General features: G+C 41.6%; 1 protein-coding gene across 1 annotated transcript in view; it reads right to left on the reverse strand.

Moving 5' to 3' along the window:
• Positions 1-24,461, reverse strand: part of LOC128689928 (aminopeptidase N-like) — a 159,064-nt gene that overhangs the window by 36,042 nt on the left and 98,561 nt on the right. The window contains exons 12-13 of the mRNA XM_070088674.1: positions 4,039-4,218; positions 3,595-3,737 (exon numbers count right to left, since the gene is read on the reverse strand). Coding sequence (XP_069944775.1) covers positions 3,595-3,737; positions 4,039-4,218 — 323 coding nt within the window. The remainder of the gene's footprint in view (positions 1-3,594; positions 3,738-4,038; positions 4,219-24,461) is intronic.

Consider the following 24,461-nt stretch of genomic DNA (forward strand, 5'->3'; position numbering starts at 1 on the left):
CAGTGAACAAAATTGCTCAGTACTACGTGTTTAGCACAATTGATCTGCAGAGTGCCTATCATCAAGTCCCTATAAGGAATGAAGATAAACCATACACAGCGTTTCAGGCTAGTGATGGCCTGTATCAGTTTACCAGAGTCCCTTTTGGAGTCACCAATGGGGTAGCCTGCTTCCAACGAATTATGGATTCACTCATTCAGGAAGAGCAACTCATGGGAACTTACGCGTATTTAGATAATGTTACCATTTGTGGCAAGACCCAGGAGGAACATGATGCAAACCTTGATAAGTTTTTGGAAGCCGCCAAGAAGAAAAATATCAGTTACAATGAGGAAAAGTGCACTTTTTCAACTAAAAGGCTTAGCATCCTTGGTTATGTAGTGGAAGGAGGTTCAATATTCCCAGACCCTGAACGACTACGACCTCTACGGGAACTTCCAATGCCTCAAGACAAAAAGTCACTCCGAAGAACTCTTGGTCTCTTTGCTTATTACTCACAATGGATCTACAACTATTCAAGTAAAGTCCGCCCATTGAGTGCTACCACATTTCCTGTGACAAAGGAAGCAGAAGCCGCTTTCCATACTCTCAAACAGGACATTGAAAACTCAGTAGTTCAAGCCATTGATGAGTCCCTACCATTCGAAGTGGAAACGGATGCATCTGACATTGCCATTGCTGCAGTCTTATCTCAGGCAGGACGACCAGTAGCCTTCTTTTCGAGAACTTTTCAAGGATCAGAGAAATGTTATGCTGGTGTAGAAAAGGAAGCCCAGGCCATCATAGAAGCAGTTCGCCACTGGAGGCATTATTTAACTGGTAGACATTTCACCATAAGGACTGACCAACGGTCCGTGATGTATATGTTCGACAAGAGGCACAAAAGTAGGATAAAGAATGACAAGATATTACGCTGGAGGATGGAACTATCGTGTTATGACTTTGATATTCTGTACCGACCGGGTCAAGAGAACATCTCACCTGATGCATTCTCTAGGTCCCACTGTGGAGCAGCATGTCATGATTTGCAATCACTCTCAGCTCTCCACAAGGCTTTGTGTCACCCAGGAGTTACACGCCTGTACCATTTTGTCAAATCAAAGAACATGCCCTACTCAGTGGAAGATGTGCGACAAGTGATCAGAGCATGCAGAGTATGTGCAGAGTGCAAGCCAAACTTTCATCAGCCAGAGAAGACTCATCTCATAAAATCCACCCAGCCTTTCGAAAGATTGAATATAGATTTCAAAGGACCTCTACCAAGCACAAATCAGAATAGGTATTTCCTTAACATAGTAGATGAATATTCAAGGTTTCCCTTTGTATTCCCCTGTGCAAATATGGCTGCTTCAACTGTTATTAGTTGTCTTTCACAGTTGTTCTCTATTTTTGGTATGCCAGCTTATATCCATTCAGACAGGGGATCCTCGTTCATGAGTAACGAACTTCAGGAGTTTTTGGCTAGCAAAGGTATTGCCTGCAGGAGAACAACAAGCTACAACCCTCAAGGCAATGGTCAAGTGGAGCGGTTCAATGGTACTATATGGAAGGCAGTTACAATGACATTAAAGTCGCGCAATCTACCTGTTCAACACTGGCAAACTGTCCTACCTGATGCACTTCACTCTATTAGATCACTGCTGTGCACAGCTACTAATGCAACCCCTCATGAAAGACTCCTCAACTATTCACGTCGTTCCTCTACGGGAGCCTCCGTGCCCACTTGGTTATGTCATCCTGGACCCGTTCTCCTGAAGAGTCACCGTAGGATGAACAAGACGGATCCTTTAGTGGAAGAGGTAGAGCTCCTGCAAGCTAATCCACATTACGCCCACATTCGCTACCAAAATGGTGAAGAGACTACAGTATCTACAAGACATTTAGCCCCAGTTGAAATCCCTATTAGTGTGGAATCTCAAGATACACCAATAGATGTGAAAGATGCTTCGTTTTCTCCTGGAAAGCCCCTTGAGACTACCCCTATGGAAATAGAGGATTCTGCTCCAGCAGTTAATCAAACCCCGCTGGAAAATATCGAACCTGGTGAAGAGGCTCAAGGGCTACGAAGGTCGGGACGTGTACGTCGCCCACCTAACAGTTTGGGAGATTACTGTCTCTGATATTTTAGAAGGGGGAGATTGTAGTGATACTGGTCCTGTGGGGAGCAGCAGCAGGATAATACTGCACCACCTCTAGGGGCCCTTAACAACAACAACAGTTTGGCGTGCGTCATGGGCACCAACATATGGTGTGTGATTCTCTCCTACTTTATCCATTTATCACCGATGCAGATTACATGGTGAGTTTAAATATGTGGCCTGTAGTTATAACTTTTCTCTTGACATATGCAAGACATCACCATCCCTGTAGAAGCCATTATTAGATGTACTAGTCATTATATTTTGTTGTTGCAGAAGTACTATGAAGATTCTATGTTCAATAAAGCCTAGAGATAAGGCCTGTGTTTCTATCACAACAACCATTTAGCTCTATTAGGGAGGATTGTGCTAAGCAATCTTGTTTCAAAAAAATCCATGTATAGGTTACTAAGAACAGGTGAAAGAGGATTTCCCATTGCCATACCAAACTTCTGAGTGTAAAACTTATCATTAAATACAAATTTTGCATCAACAATGCAAAGTTTAATAAGTTTAATGATAGTAGGAACTGGCAATGGTAAATCATAATTAACGAGTTCTTCAGATAAGAAACTAAATCTATGTTGTTGTTTTTTGTTTCATAAAAAGCAGTTTTGACAATAATATGAATGTTTCCTTTGGTTTATATGAATTAGATCCATTTATAATTAATAGAATTTGGGAAGAATTTAATAATACATTGGACAAATAATAAATTTAAAAATTCTTAGTTCTTGGGTAGAATAGTTTGTTTGTGGGTTGTGTGAAGGACCTGTCTAGTTGGGCCAGCGAGCCTGCTGCAGTGTTCCCTTTCTTATGAGTCGCACGTCAGGTGTTGCTTTGTTGTGGAATGTGGTAATGAGGTGTGGTCTAGACCCTTCATATGCCTTCCTCTGATGCATTACTTTTATTGTTCCTTGATAATGTGAGTAGTCACGAAAGCGCTTGGAATTTCTCTATTCTTTCACAGTGGCTGTTTTGCATATTATATATATATATATATATATATATATATATATATATATATATATATATATATATATATATATATATATATATATATATATATACGTATATATATATATATATATATATATATGCAGCTTGCAGTATTCTTGAAATCTGTAGGATTTCCCAACATTCTTTCGGAGGAACTTTCTTGCTAAGAATAAGGTAGGGAGGCAGGAGACGCTTAGTGTCCCAGATAATATTGCCAGCTAGACTGAATATTATAAGAGCAGACACCCAATGTTTATCCTGCCAGACTCTGGTCTTATCCAAGATGGCAGGATAATTAAAACAATATTTGAAACAATTCAGAGCATTTGTATATGAATCAGGTTTTAGTTACTCACAAATAGCGTCAATGGAAGAAGAATTTGACGAGTTCCCCATGCCATTCGATAACATTATTATATACTAAGTATGAAGATTTAAACGTGTTTTGTTAACCTACCCTGAGAGCTCCATAGCCAGCAGTACGTTCAAACATGTTCATTAAGTAAGTAAATGACGTAAGAGCAACTTTCCACGGGACGAAGTCTTCCTCTCTTTGTAAGTAAACAGATGTGGCGAGCGCTGTGCCGTAGTCCACTACACCTGCACGCAAGTTGGAGAAAAGTATTTATTACAAGAAGGAAATTACATATGAACTGTAAATAACAAGGAGGTTAAATCTATGGTATCAATAAGATTTCATGAAAAAACAAATATTTTCAAGTTGTCACTTAAACGAAAGTGTGAAGTAATGGAAAAAATCATACTTATCTAGTAGAAAATATTAATAAAATAAACCGAAGGAAACATTTTCGAAACAAAAAATACATAAAAATAATCGTAACTCATTTAGGTAAAAAAAAAAAGTAATATCCAAACGGAAATAAATTAGGAAGACGCTTACCTGCTGTGGCCAAGTTGAAGACATCGTCCAGTATCTGGGCACGATTGACCAAGTGTATAATCTTGTGGTCAGTAGCCAGTTGATTATTCAGGAGCTGCCAGGTGACTTTGTCGTAATTAACTCTGTAAAAGCCGGATTCTTGGATGTTAAGAATGATCCATTGTGACAAATCTGGCAGACCTGTGGAAGATAATTATAAGGTTGTTATGGTAAGTTATTTTTTAATTTTATGATCAATATTTTGGCTCATAAAGATTGAAGAATCACGAGATATGTTATTTAACGATGATAGGAATTATATTATCCATAACTACTAAGTGTGATACATGTAATGACAGACATAATCCTTCTCAGTGTGTGACTTTATAAATAGTCCAAGTCGGACCGAAACGTCGACGTAAGCTCCTCTCTTCTATGTGCGGGTTATTTGTGTATCGTTCCAGTCACTGTACCAGCAGCTGAAAGAGGAGCTTGGGGTTGCTAAGCTTGAGATACGGCGACTGACGGAGGAAAACAAGAGGATTCGAAGTAATCCTCCTGTTGTGAGTCCTCAGGTCAAGAGAGAAACCTGGTCAGTGGCCGGCCAACATGGAACAAAGCTGAAAATCAAGAAGTCTGTTGGAGTGGCGTAAATAACGTAGATCCAGAAGATTGCTGTGGAGACTTCCAACCCATTTTCGGTGTTACCAAACGAATGTGGGTTGTCTACTGGGAACGTCACAACGAGCACCAAGGGAGCATTGGCAGGCGTGAGTGAGACATCCCTTGATACCCCAATGAAGACCATCAAGAATGTCATGACAAATTCTACAAATGAAGGTAAGAACATTGTTTTAGTTGGAGACAGTCAGGTTAAGTTTATGGTTAGGGCCTTTTGTCTTAGGGACAGGAAGAGGAGGCTCAGGGTATGTTTTCCTGGGGCTGGGATGGGGGATATTGTTAGCCGTCTGGATGACATCATGAAAGGTAATGGGAGCAATCCTATTATCTGCCTCAGTGCAGGAGGCAACGATGTTGGCAGATGTAGGAGTGAGGACCTGATTAGCAAGTATAGGTCAGCAATAGAGATAATTAGGAAGAAGGGTGGGAACCCTGTCATAAGTGGTATTTTGCCAAGGAGAGGAGTTGGAAATGAATGGTTGTCCAGGACAATTGGTGTCAATTGCTGGCAGGACAAATACTGTAAGGAGAATGCGGTAACATTCATTGACAACTGGGACCTCTCCTATGGCTGAAATGACATGTATGCCAGGGATGGGGTTCACTTATCTAGGTCTGGGGTGGGGGAACTGGCAACGGCAGTGGAGGGAGCTGTTAGGGCTTTAAACTAGGAATAGTAAGTGGTATGGGTTTTGACGAAAATACAGTTAAGTCCAAGTATAGTAAACTATGAGTTCTAGGGGAACTAGTAATAGGAAGAATGAAGTGGATATTTGAAAGCCAATGGCACTAGGCAACAAGGACAGTAATAGGTTTAGTGAAAAAACAGTTATGAGCAGAAAGGGTAAAGGGAAAGGAGGGACTTTAAAATTATATTATGCTAATAGCCGTAGTGCTAGGAATAAGATGGATGAGTTGAGATTAGTTGCTAGTGCAGGTAACATTGATGTATTTGCAATCACTGAGACATGGTTTAATTCCAAAACTCCGGACATGCCTTCGGAATGTCACATTCAGGGTTTTAAATTGTTCCAAGTAGATAAAAATATCGGGGAGTGATGTGGGGTGGCACTGTATGTCCGAGATCACTTGAACTGTTGCATAAAAACGGGTATTAAGTCTGAGGTAACACATACAGAGTCTGTCTGAATAGAATTTTCAGAGGGGCATAAAAAATTGATTTTAGGAGTGATATACCGTCCCCCAAACTTAGATAGGGAACAAGGGAAAATACTGTGGGAGGAAATTGTTAAGGCCACAAGGCACGATAATGTAGTAATTCTAGGGGACTTTAGCTTTAGTCACATTGATTGGAATATCTTGACTGGGAATTTAGAATCAAGTGACTTCTTAGAAGTAGTTCAGGAATGTTTTTTGAAGCAGTTTGTGACAGAACCTACAAGGGGAAATAACCTTCTTGATTTGGTTCTAGCAAACAAAGAACCCCTTGTTAATAATTTAGAAATTAATGAGGAACTCGGCACAAGTGATCACAAATCAATTACCTTTAGCATCGAATGGAAGTATGATAGTAGGGACAACTCAGTAAGTGTTCCAGATTTTCGCTTAGCAGATTACAATGAGCTTAGAGAACACTTGTCATCTGTTGACTGGGGTAACGAAGAGAGCTATCAATATGACAGTTTTCTGAACACTATACATGCTGCTCAAAGAACGTTTATCCCGTATAAAGAAATTAGATCAAATATAAATGACCTACTAGGCTGAAATATCTACTAGGGCATAAGAAAGGAATTTATAGGCGTATCAAAAGAGGTGAGGGTCATCTTATGAGTCAGTATATTGACATAAAGAGGGACGTAAAAAAGGGGATAAGAAAAGCTAAAAGGGACTATGAAATTAGAGTTGCTAGGGATTCGAAAACTAAACCAAAAAGTTTTTTCCAGGTGTATAGAACGAAAGTTAGAGATAAGATAGGTCCCCTTAAAAATAACTATGGGCATCTTACTGACAAAGAGAATGAAATGTGCTCGATTTTAAATAATTATTTTATCTCGGTTTTTACACAGGAAGACACTAACAATATTTCAGTAATTAATATTTATAGTGGGCCTGAAGAAGATAAATTATGTAACATAACAGTCACTAGTGAAATGGTTGTGAAGCAGATAGACAGACTGAAGCAAAATAAGTCGCCGGGTCCTGATGAGGTTTTTTCAAGGGTTCTTAAGGAATGTAAAATGGAACTCTGTGAACCATTAACTAATATTTTTAATTTATCTCTTCAAACAGGTGTAGTGTCTGATATGTGGAAGATGGCTAATGTAATTCCTATTTTTAAAACAGGGGACAGGTCGTTACCGTCAAATTACCTCCCAATAAGCCTGACCTCAATTGTAGGCAAATTACTAGAGTCATTTATAGCTGAGATTATAAGAAGCCATCTCGATAAGCATAGCTTGATAAATAATACTCAGCATGGATTCACAAGAGGCCGTTCTTGTCTAGCTAATTTATTAACTTTCTTCAGTAAAGCTTTTGAGGCTGTTGACCACGATAAAGAATTTGATATTATTTACTTAGATTTTACTAAGGCTTTTGACAGAGTTCCGCACAAGAGACTGTTAAAGAAAGTGGCAGCTCATGGCATTGGGGAAAGGGTGCTCTCGTGGATCGAGTCATGGCTCACAGACAGGAAGCAGTGTGTGTCCATAAATGGGGTTAAATCCGAGTGGGGATCTGTAACAGTGGCGTTCCACAGGGATCAGTCTTGGGCCCGTTGTTGTTTATAATATATATCAATGATCTTGATGAGGGAATTACTAGAGAAATGAGCAAATTCGACGATGACACAAAGATAGGTAGGATAATTGATTCAAACGTAGATATCAGGGAACCTCAGGAGGATTTAGACAAACTCAGTACATGGTCAGCAAAGTGGCAGATGCAGTTCAATGCAGATAAATGCAAGGTTCTGAAGCTCGGGAGTGTCCATAACCCTAGCACTTATAAATAAAATAATGTAGAACTTAGCCATACAGATTGTGAAAAGGACTTGGGGGTTATGGTGAGCAGTAACCTTAAACCAAGACAGCAGTGCCTAAGTGTACGTAATAGGGCAAATAGTTTATTGGGATTTATATCAAGAAGTGTAAGCAACAGAAATCCAGAGGTTATACTGCAGCTTTATACATCATTAGTAAGGTCTCACCTAGATTATGCAGCTCAGTTCTGGTCTCCATATTACAGAATGGACATAAACTCGTTAGAAAACATTCAGCGTAGAATGACTAAATTAATACATAGCATTAGAAATCTTCCTTATGAAGAAAGATTGAAGACTATTAAATTACATTCACTTGTTAGACGAAGAATGGGGGGAGACATGATCGAAGTGTATAAGTGGAAGATAGGTATTAATAAAGAGGATATTAATAAGGTCTTGAGGATATCTCTCCAAGAGAGAACCTGCAGGAATGGATTTAAATTAGACAAGTTTAGATTTAGAAAGAACATAGGAAAGTATTGGTTTGGAAATAGGGTAGTTGATGAGTGGAACAGTCTACCTACTTGGGTTATTGAGGCTAGGACTTTAGGTAGCTTCAAATTTAGATTGGATAAATATTTGAGTGAGAGAGGTTGGATTTGAGTGGGACTTGCAAATGAGTGGATAGAGTTATCAGACCTTATTTCTTGGGGAGCATTGAAAATTGGGTTGGGCAAATGTTTTGTTAGCGGGATGGATTGTAAAGGACCTGCCTAGTATGGGCCAACAGGCCTGCTTCAGTGTTCCTCCTTTCTTATGTTCTTATGTTCTTATGGCTTGTTTAGTACGACTGGCGCAGCAGCGTCCAGCAGGACCATCACACTGATCCTCAGGTTGCCTTGATATTTCTTCTTCGTAATATCTATACTTTGGAGTGAAACTGTTCACCATGTGGTTGTGCTTCACAGAAACTGTTTGTGTTGGAATAAGACTTCAGCTCAGCATCATAAAATTAGTTAAAAAGACGTGTTTATTAGCATGAACTGAAACCATTGTTAACCAATATAATTATAGCATAAGAGTGAAGGAAAAAAGTGGAATTCCTGAGACAACACTGAGCTGGTAGTTATATCACAGCCAAACTGGTCGTTGATATTACATCCAAGCTGATCGTTAAAATTACATCCAAGCTCATCGTTATATAATCACATCCAAGCTAGTTGTTAATATTATGGAAAATTAAAATTTTCCTTGATGTACCTCATAAGATACATATCAGTAAATGATAACAAAGATAATTATTCTTTATCAAGGCTACAGAGACATGTAGGAATTTTAGGACACCTAGCTCGCAAAAGATGTCCCCCTTCGATACCTACTACAATCTCTATCTCCACAAGTTACTCTGGACCTATATTAATTTCAAATGAAATATACATCACTAGGAATTCTGGTAAAACATTAATATAAATATGTGGACTGTATGTTAATTTTAATAAATGACTACATATACATTGAAGGAGAATTTATCTTAATACCACTCACCAATTAGTCTGGAGATTACTTGGTGTGTCATACACAAACCCCCTACCTAAATTATGAAGAAAATACTGGCCAGAATTTCAACATAAATATAGACATCACTCAGCTGTGGCAATGTTACCCTGTTTCCATCTAATTATAGAGTCCTGTCCAGTCGCCTAATTCTCACGTTCTGCAGGACTGCAATTCCAACAATTTCAGCTCCTATTTGAGAGGTTTTAAACCCAATATAACCTATAGAGCGACGAAAATTCTTCCAATTTTCACTAACGTTTCTCTAGGTCAGTTCAAAACAATGGCGACTCTCACCAGTGACGCTCACCAATTTCGCTGGTTCTTTATTTTTTTACAAATTAATTTATGTTACCTACAATATATTCCATCAATTTACATACAAAATACACTGTATTTTCGGAAAATATACAGTATTTTCCACAAATATCACGGCCAAGCTGGTCGTTAATATTACAACCAAGCTGGTCGTTAATATTACAGCCAAGCTGGTCGTTAATATTACAGCCAAGCTGATCGTTATATAATCACATCCAAGCTAGTCATTAATATCACGGCCAAATTGGTCGTTAATATTACATCCAAGCTGGATAAATTTACTTAAAACCACTTTGTTCTGTGGATGCCTAAACATGAGCACTGATCATGAAGACTGGTATTCCAGAAGGAAGCAGAATAAATTAGTCCTGTAGTATTCACAGCCACAAATTTGCTCGTATCAAGAGACATGCCCAGTGTTACTGGGTACCTGATGTTTGGCAGCATGGTGCCCTAATGGGTAAAGGTATCAAGAAATTTGTAGATGAATGGTTCACAGAACCGACACATTGATAAATTAGACACATGTGCAACTCTCGAGTATCTTTATTGAGGAAACGTTTCGCCACACAGTGGCTTCATCAGTCCATACAAAGGAGAAACTTGAAGAACATGAGGAGAATGAGGTAATCAGTCCCTCAGCCTTGAGTCGATGTGGTCAGTCCATCAATCTTGAACAGAATACGGCATATGAGCGGAGAAGCAGCTTATAAACCGTAGACAGGAGAGGTGCAGCAGTTGTAGGTGGTGTCACATTTGTCCAATGTGGAAGTAGGTCGTGCCCAAGGGTTAGGCAAGTGAAGAATTCCCAAGTATTAAGATCCCAAGAAGTTGCAGTGTCCGACAGTGTCCGACACTGCAGGGGTATACATAATCCCTTGTAATGACTCCATCAAATTATACGTGGGCGAAACATCAAGAGACCTCCAAACACGTATTTCAGAACACCAATACACAAGCAGGACTGACGATACAAGGAATGCCTGTGTACAACATCGCAATTCACACAACCATTTAATTAACTACAGAAATTCAAGACTTATCGCCACAGAAGACAACACTCAATACCGAAGAATCCTGGAATCATCGCTTATCTCTATAACCAACAATTTCAACCAGAACAATGACTTCTATAACATAGCTGAACCACTTGCCAAGAAACTTCTTCATCGCTATCCCACATAAGTTTGTAGATGAATGGTTCAGAGAACCGACATGTTGATAAATTAGACACATGTGCAACTCTTAGGTATCTTTATTGAGGAAACGTTTCGCCACACAGTGGCTTCATCAGTCCATACAAAGGAGAATCTTGAAGAACAGGAGGAGAATGAGGTAATCAGTCCCTCAACCTTGAGTCGATGTGGTCAGTCCATCAATCTTGATTGATGGACTGACCACATCGACTCAAGGTTGAGGGACTGTTTACCTCATTCTCCTCCTGTTCTTCAAGATTCTCCTTTGTATGGACTGATGAAGCCACTGTGTGGCGAAACGTTTCCTCAATAAAGATACCCAAGAGTTGCACATGTGTCTAATTTATCAACATCCCACATAAGAACATAGAACACTGCAGAAGGTCTGCTCACAACTTATCCAATACCCCTTTCCAAGCTACCCAAGATTTTATACTCTATAACCCCACCCGGTAGATCATCAGATGCAGCATTCTCCACCTGACCTCAACATTCTGAACCTGACTATAAATACTCACTTACCTTCCAACCCAGGTAGATCTGTTAGGTAAGACACATGTGCAACAGTTAGGTATCTTTATTTTGAAACGTTTCGCCTACACAGTAGGCTTCTTCAGTCGAGTACAGAAAAGTTGATAGAAGCAGAAGATACTTGAAGACGATGTAATCAGTCCATCACCCTTAAAGTTTTGAGGTGGTCAGTCCCTGTGTTTGTGACTTGAAAAAGCCCACTGTGTGGGTGAAACGTTGTCAATAAAGGATCACATTAAACTGCATATGTGTTTATGTTTCCATTGTGTCGGTATTTTATACCATTTATTTTCAACAGTTCCAGATTTTCGCTTAGCAGATTACGTTGAGCTTAGAGAACACTTATCATCTGTTGACCGGGGTAACGAAGAAAGCTATCAATATGACAGTTTTCTGAACACTATACATGCTGCTCAAAGAACGTTTATCCCATATAACGAAATTAGATCAAGCAGAAATGATCCAAAATGGATGAATAATAGGCTCAAATATCTTTTAGGCCATAAGAAAGGAATTAATAGGCGTATCAAAAGAGGTGAGAGTCATCTTATGAATCAGTATATTGACATTAAGTGGGACGTTAAAAAGAGGATAAGAAAAGCTAAACGGGACTATGAAATTAAAGTTGCCAGGGATTAGAAAACTAACCCCAAAAGTTTTTTCCAGGTGTATAGAACAAAAGTTAGAGATAAGATAGGTCCCCTTAAAAATAACTATGGGCACCTTACTGACAAAGAGAATGAAATGTACTCAATTTTAAATAGTTGTTTTCTCTCGGAAAATAAGAAAAAGCTACGGAGGGGGGATGGAAATCTTCAGCTCAAGTACTTTCACACTTCTCAGTGTGTCATCAGGAGCTGTGCAATGTTGCAAGGGAGCAACAGCAAGGAAAAAAGGTCTCAGAGTAGCGTAGGTGTCACAGGCCATGATTACACTTAGACTGGGTTAGTGGTCGGTGCCAACCCCACCTTACCATCATCCCCATACTCCACATATGGGGTAGGAGGGTTTCTGAGATGTCAAGTATGAAATTATAAGATACAAAAATCCAGCCCTAAGCTTTTTCTAATCGTTTATAACAGGTCATGTGGTTTAAGAAAATAAGTTTCTCCTTATATACTGTAGACATGTATTGCTGTTATTCTGTGTGACCTTTTCAAATAATGAAAGAAAGGAATACAATATATCAAACTCATGACATATACCCAGCCTTCCAGGATACAGGGTAAATTTCTTGATAAATTAGACACATGTGCAACTCTCGGGTATCTTTATTGAGGAAACGTTTCGCCACACAGTGGCTTCATCAGTCCATACAAAGGAGAAACTTGAGATCTTAATACTTGGGAATTTTTCACTTGCCTAACCCTTGGGCACGACCTACTTCCACATTGGACAAATGTGACACCACGTACAACTGCTGCACCTCTCCTGTCTACGGTTTATAAGCTGCTTCTCCGCTGATATGCCGTATTCTATTCAAGATTGATGGACTGACCACATCGACTCAAGGCTGAGGGACTGATTACCTCATTCTCCTCCTGTTCTTCAAGTTTCTCCTTTGTATGGACTGATGAAGCCACTGTGTGGCGAAACGTTTCCTCAATAAAGATACCCGAGAGTTGCACATGTGTCTAATTTATCAAGAAATTTACCCTGATTCTGGAAGGCTGGGTATATGACATGAGTTTGATATATTGTATTCCTTTCTTTCATTATTTGAAAAGGTCACACAGAGGTCAGGTGGAGAATGCAGCATCTGATGATCTACCGGGTGGGGTTATAGAGTATAAAATCTTGGGTAGCTTGGAAGGGGTATTGGATAAGTTGTGAGCAGACCTTCTGCAGTGTTCTATGTTCGTATGTGGGATAACGATGAAGAAGTTTCTTGGCAAGTGGTTCAGCTATGTTATAGAAGTCATTGCTCTGGTTGAAATTGTTGGTTATAGAGATAAGCGATGATTCCAGGATTCTTCGGTATTGAGCGTTGTCTTCTGTGGCGATAAGTCTTGAGTTTCTGTAGTTAATTAAATGGTTGTGTGAATTGCGATGTTGTACACAGGCATTCCTTGTATCGTCAGTCCTGCTTGTGTATTGGTGTTCTGAAATACGTGTTTGGAGGTCCCTTGATGTTTCGCCCACGTATAACTTGTTGCAGTCATTACAAGGGATTATGGCAATATAAACACAAATGCAGTATAATGTGATCCTTTATTGACTACGTTTCGCCCACACAGTGGGCTTTTTCAAGTCACAAACAGAACTGTTTGTGACTTGAAAAAGCCCACTGTGTGGGCGAAACGTAGTCAATAAAGGATCACATTATACTGCATTTGTGTTTATATTGCCATTGTGTCGGTATTTTATACCATTTATTTCCACAAGGGATTATGTATACCCCTGCAGTGGTGACGTGTACTTAGCTCGTCAGTGGTGACGTGTACTTAGCTCAGTGGTGACGTGTACTTAGCTCTGTGAAGACCTGTTTGTGTGCTCCGTGAATTTGAGCCAGAATGCCCTCTCTTGAGCAACTTTACCAGCAGCTGAAAGAAGAGCTTAGGGTTGCTAAACAGGATATACGGCGATTAACGGAGAACAAGAGGATTCGAAGTAATCCTCCTGTTGTGAGCCCCCAGGTTAAGAGGGGAGCTTGGTAATTGGCCGGGCAACGTGGAATCAAGCAGAGGATCAAGAAGACTGTTGGAGAGGCAGAAGCAATGAGGACCCAGAAGACTACTGTGAAAACTTTCGACCAATTTTCGGTGCTACCTGACGAATGTGGGTGTTCTACTGGGAATGTCACAACGAGCACCGAGGAAGCATTGGCTGACGTGAGTGAGACATCCCTAGAAACTCCAACGAAAGCCATCGAGAACGTCTTGACGAATTCCACAAGTGAAGGTGTAGTGCTACCTGACGAATGTGAGTCGACTACTGGGAACATCACGACGGACGTCGCCAATGAAGGAAAAAACATTGTTGTTGTTGGGGATAGCCAGATTAGGTACATGGATAGGGCATTCTGCTTGAAGAATAGGAGTAGGAGGCAGAGAGTGTGTTTTCCTGGGGCTGGGATGAAGGATATTGTTAGCCGTCTGGATGACATCATGAGAGGTAATGGGAGCAATCCTATTATCTGTCTCAGTGCTGGAGGCAACGATGTTGGCAGACGTAGGAGTGATGACCTGATTAGCAGGTATAGGTCAGCAATAGAGATAATTAGGAGGAAGGGTGGGAACCCTGTCATATGTGGTATTTTGCCAAGGAGAGGAGTTGGAAATGAATGGCTGTCCAGATCAATTGGTGTCAATTGCTGGCTGGACAAATACTGTAAGGAAAATGCAGTAACATTCATTGACAACTGAGACCTCTTATATGGCAGAAATGACATGTATCCCAGGGATGGAGGTTCACTTATCTAGGTGTGGGGTGGGAGCACTGGCGAAAGCAGTGGAGGGAGCTGTTAGGTCTTTAAACTAGGAATAATAGTGGTATGGGTTTTGGCAGGAAAACAGTGAAGCCGCAGTGTAGTAATATGAGTACTAGGAGAACTAGTAATAGGCAAAATGAGGTGGATATTGGAAAGCCAGTGGCACTAATTGACAAGGACAGTAATAGGTTTAGCGGAATAACAGAAAGGAGGAGGAAAGGTAAAGAGAAAGGAGGGTCCTTTACAAGGGGTAATAACCTGCTTGACTTAGTTCTGGCAAACAATGTATCCCTTGTTAATAATTTAGAAATTTCAGAGGAACTCGGTACTAGTGACCAAAAATCAATTACATTTAGCATTGAATGGAAGTACGATAGTAGGGATAACTCAGTAACAGTTCCAGATTTTCGCTTAGCATATTACGGTGGGCTTAGAGAACACTTATCATCTGTTGACTGGGGTAACGAAGAAAGCTATCAATATGACAGTTTTCTGAACACTATACGTGCTGCTCAAAGAACGTTTATCCCGTATAAAGAAATTAGATCGAACAGAAATGACCCAAAATGGATGAATAATAGGCTGAAATATCTACTAGGGCATAAGAAAGGAATTTATAGGCGTATCAAAAGAGGTGAGGGTCATCTTATGAATCAGTATATTGACATTAAGAGGGACATTAAAAAGGGAATAAGAAAAGCTAAAAGGGACTATGAAATTAAAGTTGCTAGGGATTCTAAAACTAACCCAAAAAGTTTTTTCCAGGTCTATAGAACAAAAGTTAGAGATAAGGTAGGTCCCCTTAAAAATAACTATGGACACCTTACTGACAAAGAGAATGAAATGTGCTCGATTTTAAATAATTATTTTCTCTCGGTTTTTACACAGGAAGACACTAACAATATTCCAGTAATTAATTTTTATAGTGGGCTAGAAGAAGATAAATTATGTAACATCACAGTCACTAGTGAAATGGTTGTGAAGCAGATAGACTGAAGCAAAATAAGTCGCCGGGTCCTGATGAGTTTTTTTCAAGGGTTCTTAATGCCCGCCGTCTGCAGTCTCTGATGAAGTGACGAGGATAATGGAGTTTAGAAAATACTTGTTCAATTATAGTGCATTCCTCCTCAAGGAACTCATTGCTGCAGATTCTGAGTGCACGCAGGAAGAAGCCTATAATTACACCGCGTTTAGTTTTGGTGTCGTGGTGAGAATAGAAGTGGAGAAGATCGTTTTGGTTGGTTGGCTTTCGATAGACTTTAAAATGAAGTTCATGGTCAGCTTTGCAGAGAAGAACATCAAGGAAAGGAAGAGTGTTGCTGACTTCTTCTTCAAGTGTGAACTGGATTGAGGGCTCGACCTGTTTGAGCTTGTCTTGGAGAGCTTGAACGTTGAAGCGCCTGGGAGTTATGATGTTCTTCTCTGCAAAGCTGACCATGAACTTCGTTTTAAACTCTATCGAAAACCAACCAACCAAAACGATCTTCTCCACTTCTACTCTCACCACGACACCAAAACTAAACGCGGTGTAATTATAGGCTTCTTCCTGCGCGCACTCAGAATCTGCAGCAATGAGTTCCTTGAGGAAGAATGCACTATAATTGAACAAGTATTTTCTAAACTCCACTATCCTCGTCACTTCATCAGAGACTGCAGACGGCTGACATTAAACATCTTCAGCACACCCAGAGAAGACTGCCGAGAAGAGATACATAGTCCTCCCCACCAACTCCATTGCCAAACATGTTTCCAACATCTTTTCCAATACCTCATTCCAAGTATCTACCTCCACAACCACGACCATCAAGGACATCACCAGTAGTAGACAGGACAAGCTTCCATCCTTTGTAATGACTGCAACAAATTATACGTGGGCGAAACATCAAGAGACCTCCAAACACGTATTTCAGAACACCAATAGGCAAGCAGGACTGACGATACAAGGAATGCCTGTGTACAACATCGCAATTCACACAACCATTTAATTAACTACAGAAACTCAAGACTTATCGTCACAGAAGACAACACTCAATACCGAAGAATCCTGGAATCATCGCTTATCTCTATAACCAACAATTTCAACCAGAACATTGGCTTCTATAACATAGCTGAACCACTTGCCAAGAAACTTCTTCATCGCTATCCCACATAAGAACATGGAACACTGCAGAAGGTCTGCTCAGAACTTATCCAATACCCCTTCCAAGCTACCCAAGATTTTAGACTCTATAACCCCACCCGGTAGATCAGATGCAGCATTCTCCACCTGACCTCAACATTCTGAACCTGACTATAAATACTCACGTACCTTCCACCCCAGGACATTTCCTCGTTTGTGACTTAGCTCGAATGGTGATGTGTGATTACCTAACACATCACTTACACATCGACGATCTCGCCTCTCTCGAATTACCTTGTGTTGGGAGAGACTTTGCTTAGAGTAGTGCTTGCTGGACCTTCGTCTTCCTCTCTACCATCAGGATTGGTGCAGCGGTGGTTGCCTACCCAAGAGCAGGAAGCCTGTTGCTGCCTGAATTCTCTTCGCCTGTTGACTGCACGCCATACAGCCAGTCTCGCCGCCACTCAGGATATACAGTGCTCCATCAAGCTACAGTTCACCTCCTCAGTGTCCTGCACCAGGCAAGTATGTGTGTCTACTTACACGTACTTGCCTAGCTGAGTACTCTCACTTTTTGGCCGAGTGTCACCGCCAATTTCATCTATTCGTAGTTAGACGATGCCTTCATTGCCTTCCACCTCCCACCCCCCTTCCACTCTCCCCCAACCACCCACACCTGCCTCTGCTTCTTCTAAATCCAATTCCTTCTCGCTAAACCTCAAATTATCTAATCCTGATGCCACTATCTGTCCTGAAAATTTATTATATCAGATCACTGGTGTACCTCAACTTTAAGTCTTCAAAACCAACTCAGGCTTCAAACTCCGTCTTGACAAACATTCCTACGAAACGTACACCTCAACCGATACCAGACAAAAACTTCTCAACGCAGGCTTCACCATTATTTGGACTCCTGAGCACCGTGCCAAAAGCACAGTCATTGCTAAACACGTAGACTACTTTCTCCTGACAGCCTACGACACAGACAAAGAAGACTTAATAAAAGATATCAGTACTAAGAACAAGGTCTCTGTTGACGATATTTACAGACCCGAAAACTCTACCATTCTCAAAATACGCTGTTCTACTCCTGCTGACGCCTCTACACTCTTCAGTCAAGGAATCTTTGCCAAGACCATCTGCATTCCTCCAAACTCTCTCTTCGCTCCGAACTTCCACCCAATCACATAATGTCTTAAATGCTACAAATTCGGTCACGACAAAAACACATGCACATCTACACAAGTCTGCTCCAGATGTTCAGCAACTGGCCACTTCTGGAATACTTGCAACCTCCCCCTTAAATGTTCTAACTGTGGCGGGTCACACACTGCAGTTGCAAATTCCTGCCCTTCTAGAAAGCACATTCTTTCGTCCCTCAGAGCTAGCCAACCTCCCTCCCTCCCCAACCGCTTCCCTACACCTCCCTCCCCTACCCCGAATGCCTGGGCCTCCCCACGCACTTGGTCTACCTCTTCTACTCTACACACATCAAACACCAACACACAGACTACAAGCACTTCTTCTACACCTACACCCACACTAGACTACGAAACTGTCAACTCGCCACTGCTGCCCACTCCGCGATGGTAATCTCACAAGCTTACCAATCAGACTACTCACATGTCCTTAACCTAATCTTGTCTGCTAACAATCTTCCCTCTTTAATTATCCCTCCTTCCTGCTTCTCTTCTAAGCCTCTTACAACCTCTCCCACCCCCCCACTTCCTACTCCCACCAGCTCTCCTCCTTCCCTACCCCTCTTCACTACTCCTACACTTCCCACCAACACCCCTACTGCTGCTGCTACGACCACCCCTCCCCCCACTTCCTTACCCACTTCCTCATCCCCTTCCAAAGCTTCCACTTCCTCATTCCTTACCATAGCTTCCTCTTCCTCATCCCCTACCAAAGCTTCCACTTCCTCTGCATCAACCTTCACCCACTCCTCCACCACAACCAAAACTTCATCCAGGTCCAACTCCACCTCCTCCAGACAAAATCCACTCAAACCTAAACCTGCCCCAACTTCTGACAGACAGACCAAAGAACATAAAAACAGATCCATCTCTTCCTCCCCCTCCAGGAAACGGGTCCGTAGCACCTACAAACACACATCCACTGATGGCACCACTATCACGGGCTTTAATCCAAACTCCTCCCCCGACATTAACTTTGCTATGACGAAACCATTAAATCATGTTTAAGGTGATTCAGTTCAATGTACGTTCTTACTTTACAATTAAACACCTACTGGCAGAGCTCCTTGAAGCAGAGAGGCCAGATATTGTTTTGCTAAACAGTACCTGCCTCAAAGCCCCTCAACATATCCGCCATTATGGTTATCCTGCACTACAGTCCCCCTATGATCCCCACTATGGGATTGCCATCCTTGTCAAATCCAACATAAAACACGAATTTCTCCCAATCCCTTTTATACAACAACACTGTCTTGCGGTCAGAATACACATCCACCTTGGCCCCTTTATCTTTTTCACCACCTATGCTCGCCCAAACACGATTCTCAACATACACGACCTTTCCTTAGTCTTCAACTACACCAACACACCAACATACCTACTAGCTGATATGAATGCCAAACACACTGCCTTTCATCACACCAGTAACAACCAACTTGGTCACCAATTACTCAACTTCACAAACACCTAGTTTACCTCAGCCCAGACTTCAACACCTTCTACAATCACACTGGCCAAGGCAAACCCGACATCATTCTGGCAAACCGAGCCAGCTCTCTCTTTCAACACTACATATCACCTGGCCCTATTAAAGGCTCTGATCACATTCCCGTCATCTTACACATCTCCTCCAACCCTATCCTCATCCCAGCCACACCTTCCTTCTCCTACAAGAACGCTGACTGGGATGCCTTCAAACAACACATAGATAATACTAACCTCACCTATGACTACAACAACAAACCTATCTCTGACATTGACACTCAACTTGCTCTCATCCAGGACACCATTACACAAGCAGCCAGCACTGCAATACCAAAGAAAACTCACACCACTCATTATTCTTTCAAACCCTCAATCAGAACAAGAAGACTAATTATGTTACCACAACCGCTTTCTCTACAACACACATAGATTTAATCAAGTCCGATTAGATCTCACTTACCTCAGAAACAACATTCTACAAAGTCTAGACCGAGACCACAACAATCACTGGTCACAGCTCATACTACAAGCGGACAAACAGTGTATCAAAAACACCAAAGCCTTCTGGAACTTTATAAAAAAAATCAGAGGCACCACTCCCACCAACAAATTCAAACACATCACCCACAACAACACACACATCTCAGACCCGCAGGCTGCTACTAACATCTTCAAACACATCTGGGAGAACATCTTCCACCCTCACCCACCCCACCCTAACGCTATTCAACACATTCAGAACATAGAACACTGGAACACTACACACACACACGAAACAACACCAGACAGCCACATCCATCTGGACTCTCTTACCTCCTCCCAAGAACTTGACACTCCTTCCACCAACACAGACGTTAAAATTCTCCTCAGACACCTTCCTCCCAAGGCCCCTGGTGCCTCTGGCCTAAACCATATTATCCTGAAACACCTTCCTGACTCTAACATTACTGCCTACACAAACCTCCTCAATGCCTCCCTTGCCTCTGGATACTTCCCTTCCCTCTTTAAAGCTGCTACTGCTATCCTCCTTCCTAAGCCCAATAAAGACCACTCTGACCCTAGAAACTATCGCCCTATCAGCCTCCTCGAAACTTTAGGAAAACTCTTTGAAAAACTCATCAATCATCGCCTTCGCAGAAACCTGGAACACAATTCTCTACTTTCTGATGGCCAGTTTGGCTTCAGAACACACAGATCCACACAGGATGCCATTAACATCATTCTCAACCACATACACATAAACACAAAATAAAGAAACAGGACAGCCCTGGTTGTAAAAGACGTTGAAAAAGCTTTTGACACTGTCTGGCACGAAGGGCTCAAGTACAAACTCTGCACTAACTTTAACCTGCCTCTCACTACTCGTAAACTCCTCTGCAACTTCCTAGACGGCCGTACCATGAGAATAAAATTTCAAGGCCGTTACTCTGACTACTTCACACTAAATGCCAGAGTACCCCAGGGATCTGTCCTCTCCCCTACCCTCTACATTTTATACACTAACGACATTCCAACACCTGTATACCACAACTTCATCAAACTAGCCTATGCAGACGACATTACACAACTTATCACTCATGCCAATATAGATACACTCAAACACAAAACACAAAATGAGGTCGACAGGATAGCCATCTGGGAACAAAAATGGAGGATCAAAACCAATGCAGCTAAATCCAGCATTACGTATTTTAACTACAGGAAACGTGATCCTCCATTACCTGTCGAGCTCAGAATAGCTGATACCCACACTTACATCCCCATCACACAATCTGTCATTGTCCTTGGCGTTAATCTTGACTACCTTCTTCGTTTACACAAACACGTTAACTCAAGGCATGCAATAGCTAGTAAGGCCCTTGCGGGCCTCTACAAGCTGAAACATGCCTCTCAACGCACCAAACTACACCTCTACAAATCCCTAATACATCCTCTGATAACTTACTCTCCTCTAGCCCTCTCTCTTGCAGCAAAAACAAACTTACTTAAACTGCAGCGTGTCTAGAACAAGGCGCTGCGCAGGGTGCTTGATGTCGAATGGGAGGACTTCGCCACAAGCGAGTCTCTCCATGCCCAATTAGACATCCCTGCGCTGAATCTGTACTGGAAGACGCTTAGTGACAGACAGACAGACAAACTTGAGACACGACATGACTACTGGACCTCTCTGCTTGACGAAGACATTCGCAGACCCACAAACCAACACAACCTTTTCTACTCCTTGCATGATCCTGCTCCTAACCCTATTTACAAATAACCTTGGATTCGCTGACAGGTACCTTCTATGACAGGTACAATTCTCTGACCCAGGTTGGCCTTAGCTTTTGGGTTAAGACATGGCCCAGTTCTACACTCGTCTCTAGTGCTAAAAGTCGCATGTCCCTTCCTCCCCGCTCACCCCACAGGAGTCCCAACAGAAGAGCCTGAATTTCTCTTCTCAATATCTGTCCCACGATCGCCTTCGCTGCTGGGTTAAGCCCTGGCTCTATTTCTACGACTAAGAACACTCCTCTCCAGCACTATTCTTCGTCTGTCCCGTCTTCCCCGTTAATACCATTTGGGATCTTACCTGAACTTTCGTTCGTTCGTTCGTACCCCAGGTAGATCTGTTTGAGACTTGAAAAAGCCCACTGTGTGGGCGAAACGTTGTTAATAAAGGATCACATTAAACTGCACGTGTTTATGTTTCCATCTGGAACTGTTGCTGAGTTATCCCTACTATCATACTTCCATTCAATGCTAAATGAAATTGATTTGTGGTCGCTAGCACCAAGTTCCTCTGAAATTTCTTAATTATTAACAAGGGATTCATTGTTTGCCAGAACTAAGTCAAGCAGGTTATTTCCCCTTGTAGGTTCTGTCACAAACTGCTTCAAAAAACAATCCTGAACTACTTCTAAGAAGTCATTTAATTCTAAATTCCCAGTCAAGAAATTCCAATCAATATGACTAAAGTTAAAGTCTCCTAGAATTACTACGTTATCGTGCCTTGTGGCCTTAATAATTTCCTCCGATAGTAGTCTCCCTTGGTCCCTATCTAAGTTTGGGGGACGGTATATCACACCTAAAATAAATTTTTCATGTCCCTCTGAAAATTCTATCCAAACAGACTCAGTATTGGTTTCAGACTTTATACGTGTTTTTATGCAACAGTTCAAGCGATCTCGGACATACAGTGCCACCCCACCCCACTTCCCGATACTTCTGTCTACTTGGAACAATTTAAAACCCTGTATGTGACATTCAGCAGACATATCCCAATTTTTCGTATTGAACCATGTCTCAGTTAAGGCAAATACATCAATGTTACCTGCACCTACTCCTAGGTTGAGGGACTGATTACCTCATCTTCTGTATATAGTCCTACTGTCTTCAAGTTATGTCCTGGAATTTGTATTGATAAAGCCACTGGATGGCGAAACGTCTACAATAAAGATACCCAGATGTTGCACTTGTGTCTTAATTTCATCTTGTCGGTATTATATACCATTCTTGCACAACTTGTCAGACACTGCAAGATCATGGAATCTTGATTCAAAGGACATGTACATAACCTTCTTGACTACGACAACTACTACTACAACTAACCCATCTCTTTGGGAAGGACCTACTTCCACTGGGGAATCCCGCCTACCAGTGACTATGCCCTCGTCTGCTTCACCTGACGTTAGTATATAAGCGCCAGGGTCCTTACTTCTGCTTCAGAATCTCCACGACTACGGTGCTCTTCGCACCTACTCCTAGGTTGAGGGATTGATTACCTAATCTTCTGTATATAGTCCTACTGTCTTCAAGTTATGTCCTGGAATTTGTATTGATAAAGCCACTAGATGGCGAAACGTCTACAATAAAGATACCCAGATATTGCACTTGTGTCTTAATTTCATTTTGTAGGTATTATATACCATTCTTGCACAGAGAGGGAGTTGCTGAGCGATGATGCCTGTAGATTAGCATGTAGAGTCTTGGTGGTGTCGGTTTGTGGTTTGGTTATTGCAGCGTATGTCGGTGAATTGGAGGTGTTCTTCAGAACTTCAGTTTTCTTCAAAATGATTTCTTTCCTGAGTGGGCACTTAGCTGCAAGGGTATTGTGATTACCCTTGCATTTAAGACATTTTGGTGCTGTAGTAATGGTGCAGGATCTGAAATCGTGCCCATCATTCCCACATTTTGAACAAAACTTCTTATCCTTGATGGGGCAGTCCTTGGTGGTGTGTTTATAGGAGTAGCAGGTCCAGCAGTGGGAGATGTATGTGAAACGTTCTTGTTCTATATGACTAGGGTGAATGTGGTAATATGAGATGGCCAGACCGTCAGAGAGAGCTTGGGCAGCCATGGAGATGTCCGAGAATGTAATCTTTAGTATAGATGAAGTGTTAGGAATCTTGGAGATGCTGTCTACGAGGTCCAGGTGTTTTGTTCCTCAATAGATGTCTTCAGTGCTTCAGTAGAGAGAGAGGTGACGATATTGTCCAGTCTTTTCACAAAGACCGAACGTTTCGACTCCAAGAATGGAGACGGGGATAGAGTGAATTGTTGTGTTTGTAGGGTCCTGACTGAAGAATCGTCCATTAGTTTTGATGCTTCAGTGTGGTCTGTGCAGACAACAACGAAGGAGTCCTTCAGAGTGTGGATTACCGTAAATTTGACCTGCAGGCAGGTCCTAACGACGGTAGCAAAAAGGTAACTTCGAGGAGCCATTAATTGCACCATTCACAGGCTTGATTTTCACACGATGCGACAGCATTGTGAAAAGGATGTGACGTTCGTAGAATATAAATGTCCTTTGGGCATCATGTATTGTGTTAAGAAAGCTGTCATACTGATAGCTCTCTTCGTTACCCCAGTCCACAGATGACAAGTGTTCTCTAAGCCCATTGTAATCTGCTAAGCGAAAATCTTGGACCAGTACTGAATTATCCCTACTGTCATACTTCCATTCAATGCTAAAGGTAATTGATTTGTGATTGCTTGTTCCGAGTTC

Source organism: Cherax quadricarinatus, chromosome 25 (assembly GCF_038502225.1).
Source record: "Cherax quadricarinatus isolate ZL_2023a chromosome 25, ASM3850222v1, whole genome shotgun sequence".
In the NCBI taxonomy this organism is placed as follows: domain Eukaryota; kingdom Metazoa; phylum Arthropoda; class Malacostraca; order Decapoda; family Parastacidae; genus Cherax; species Cherax quadricarinatus.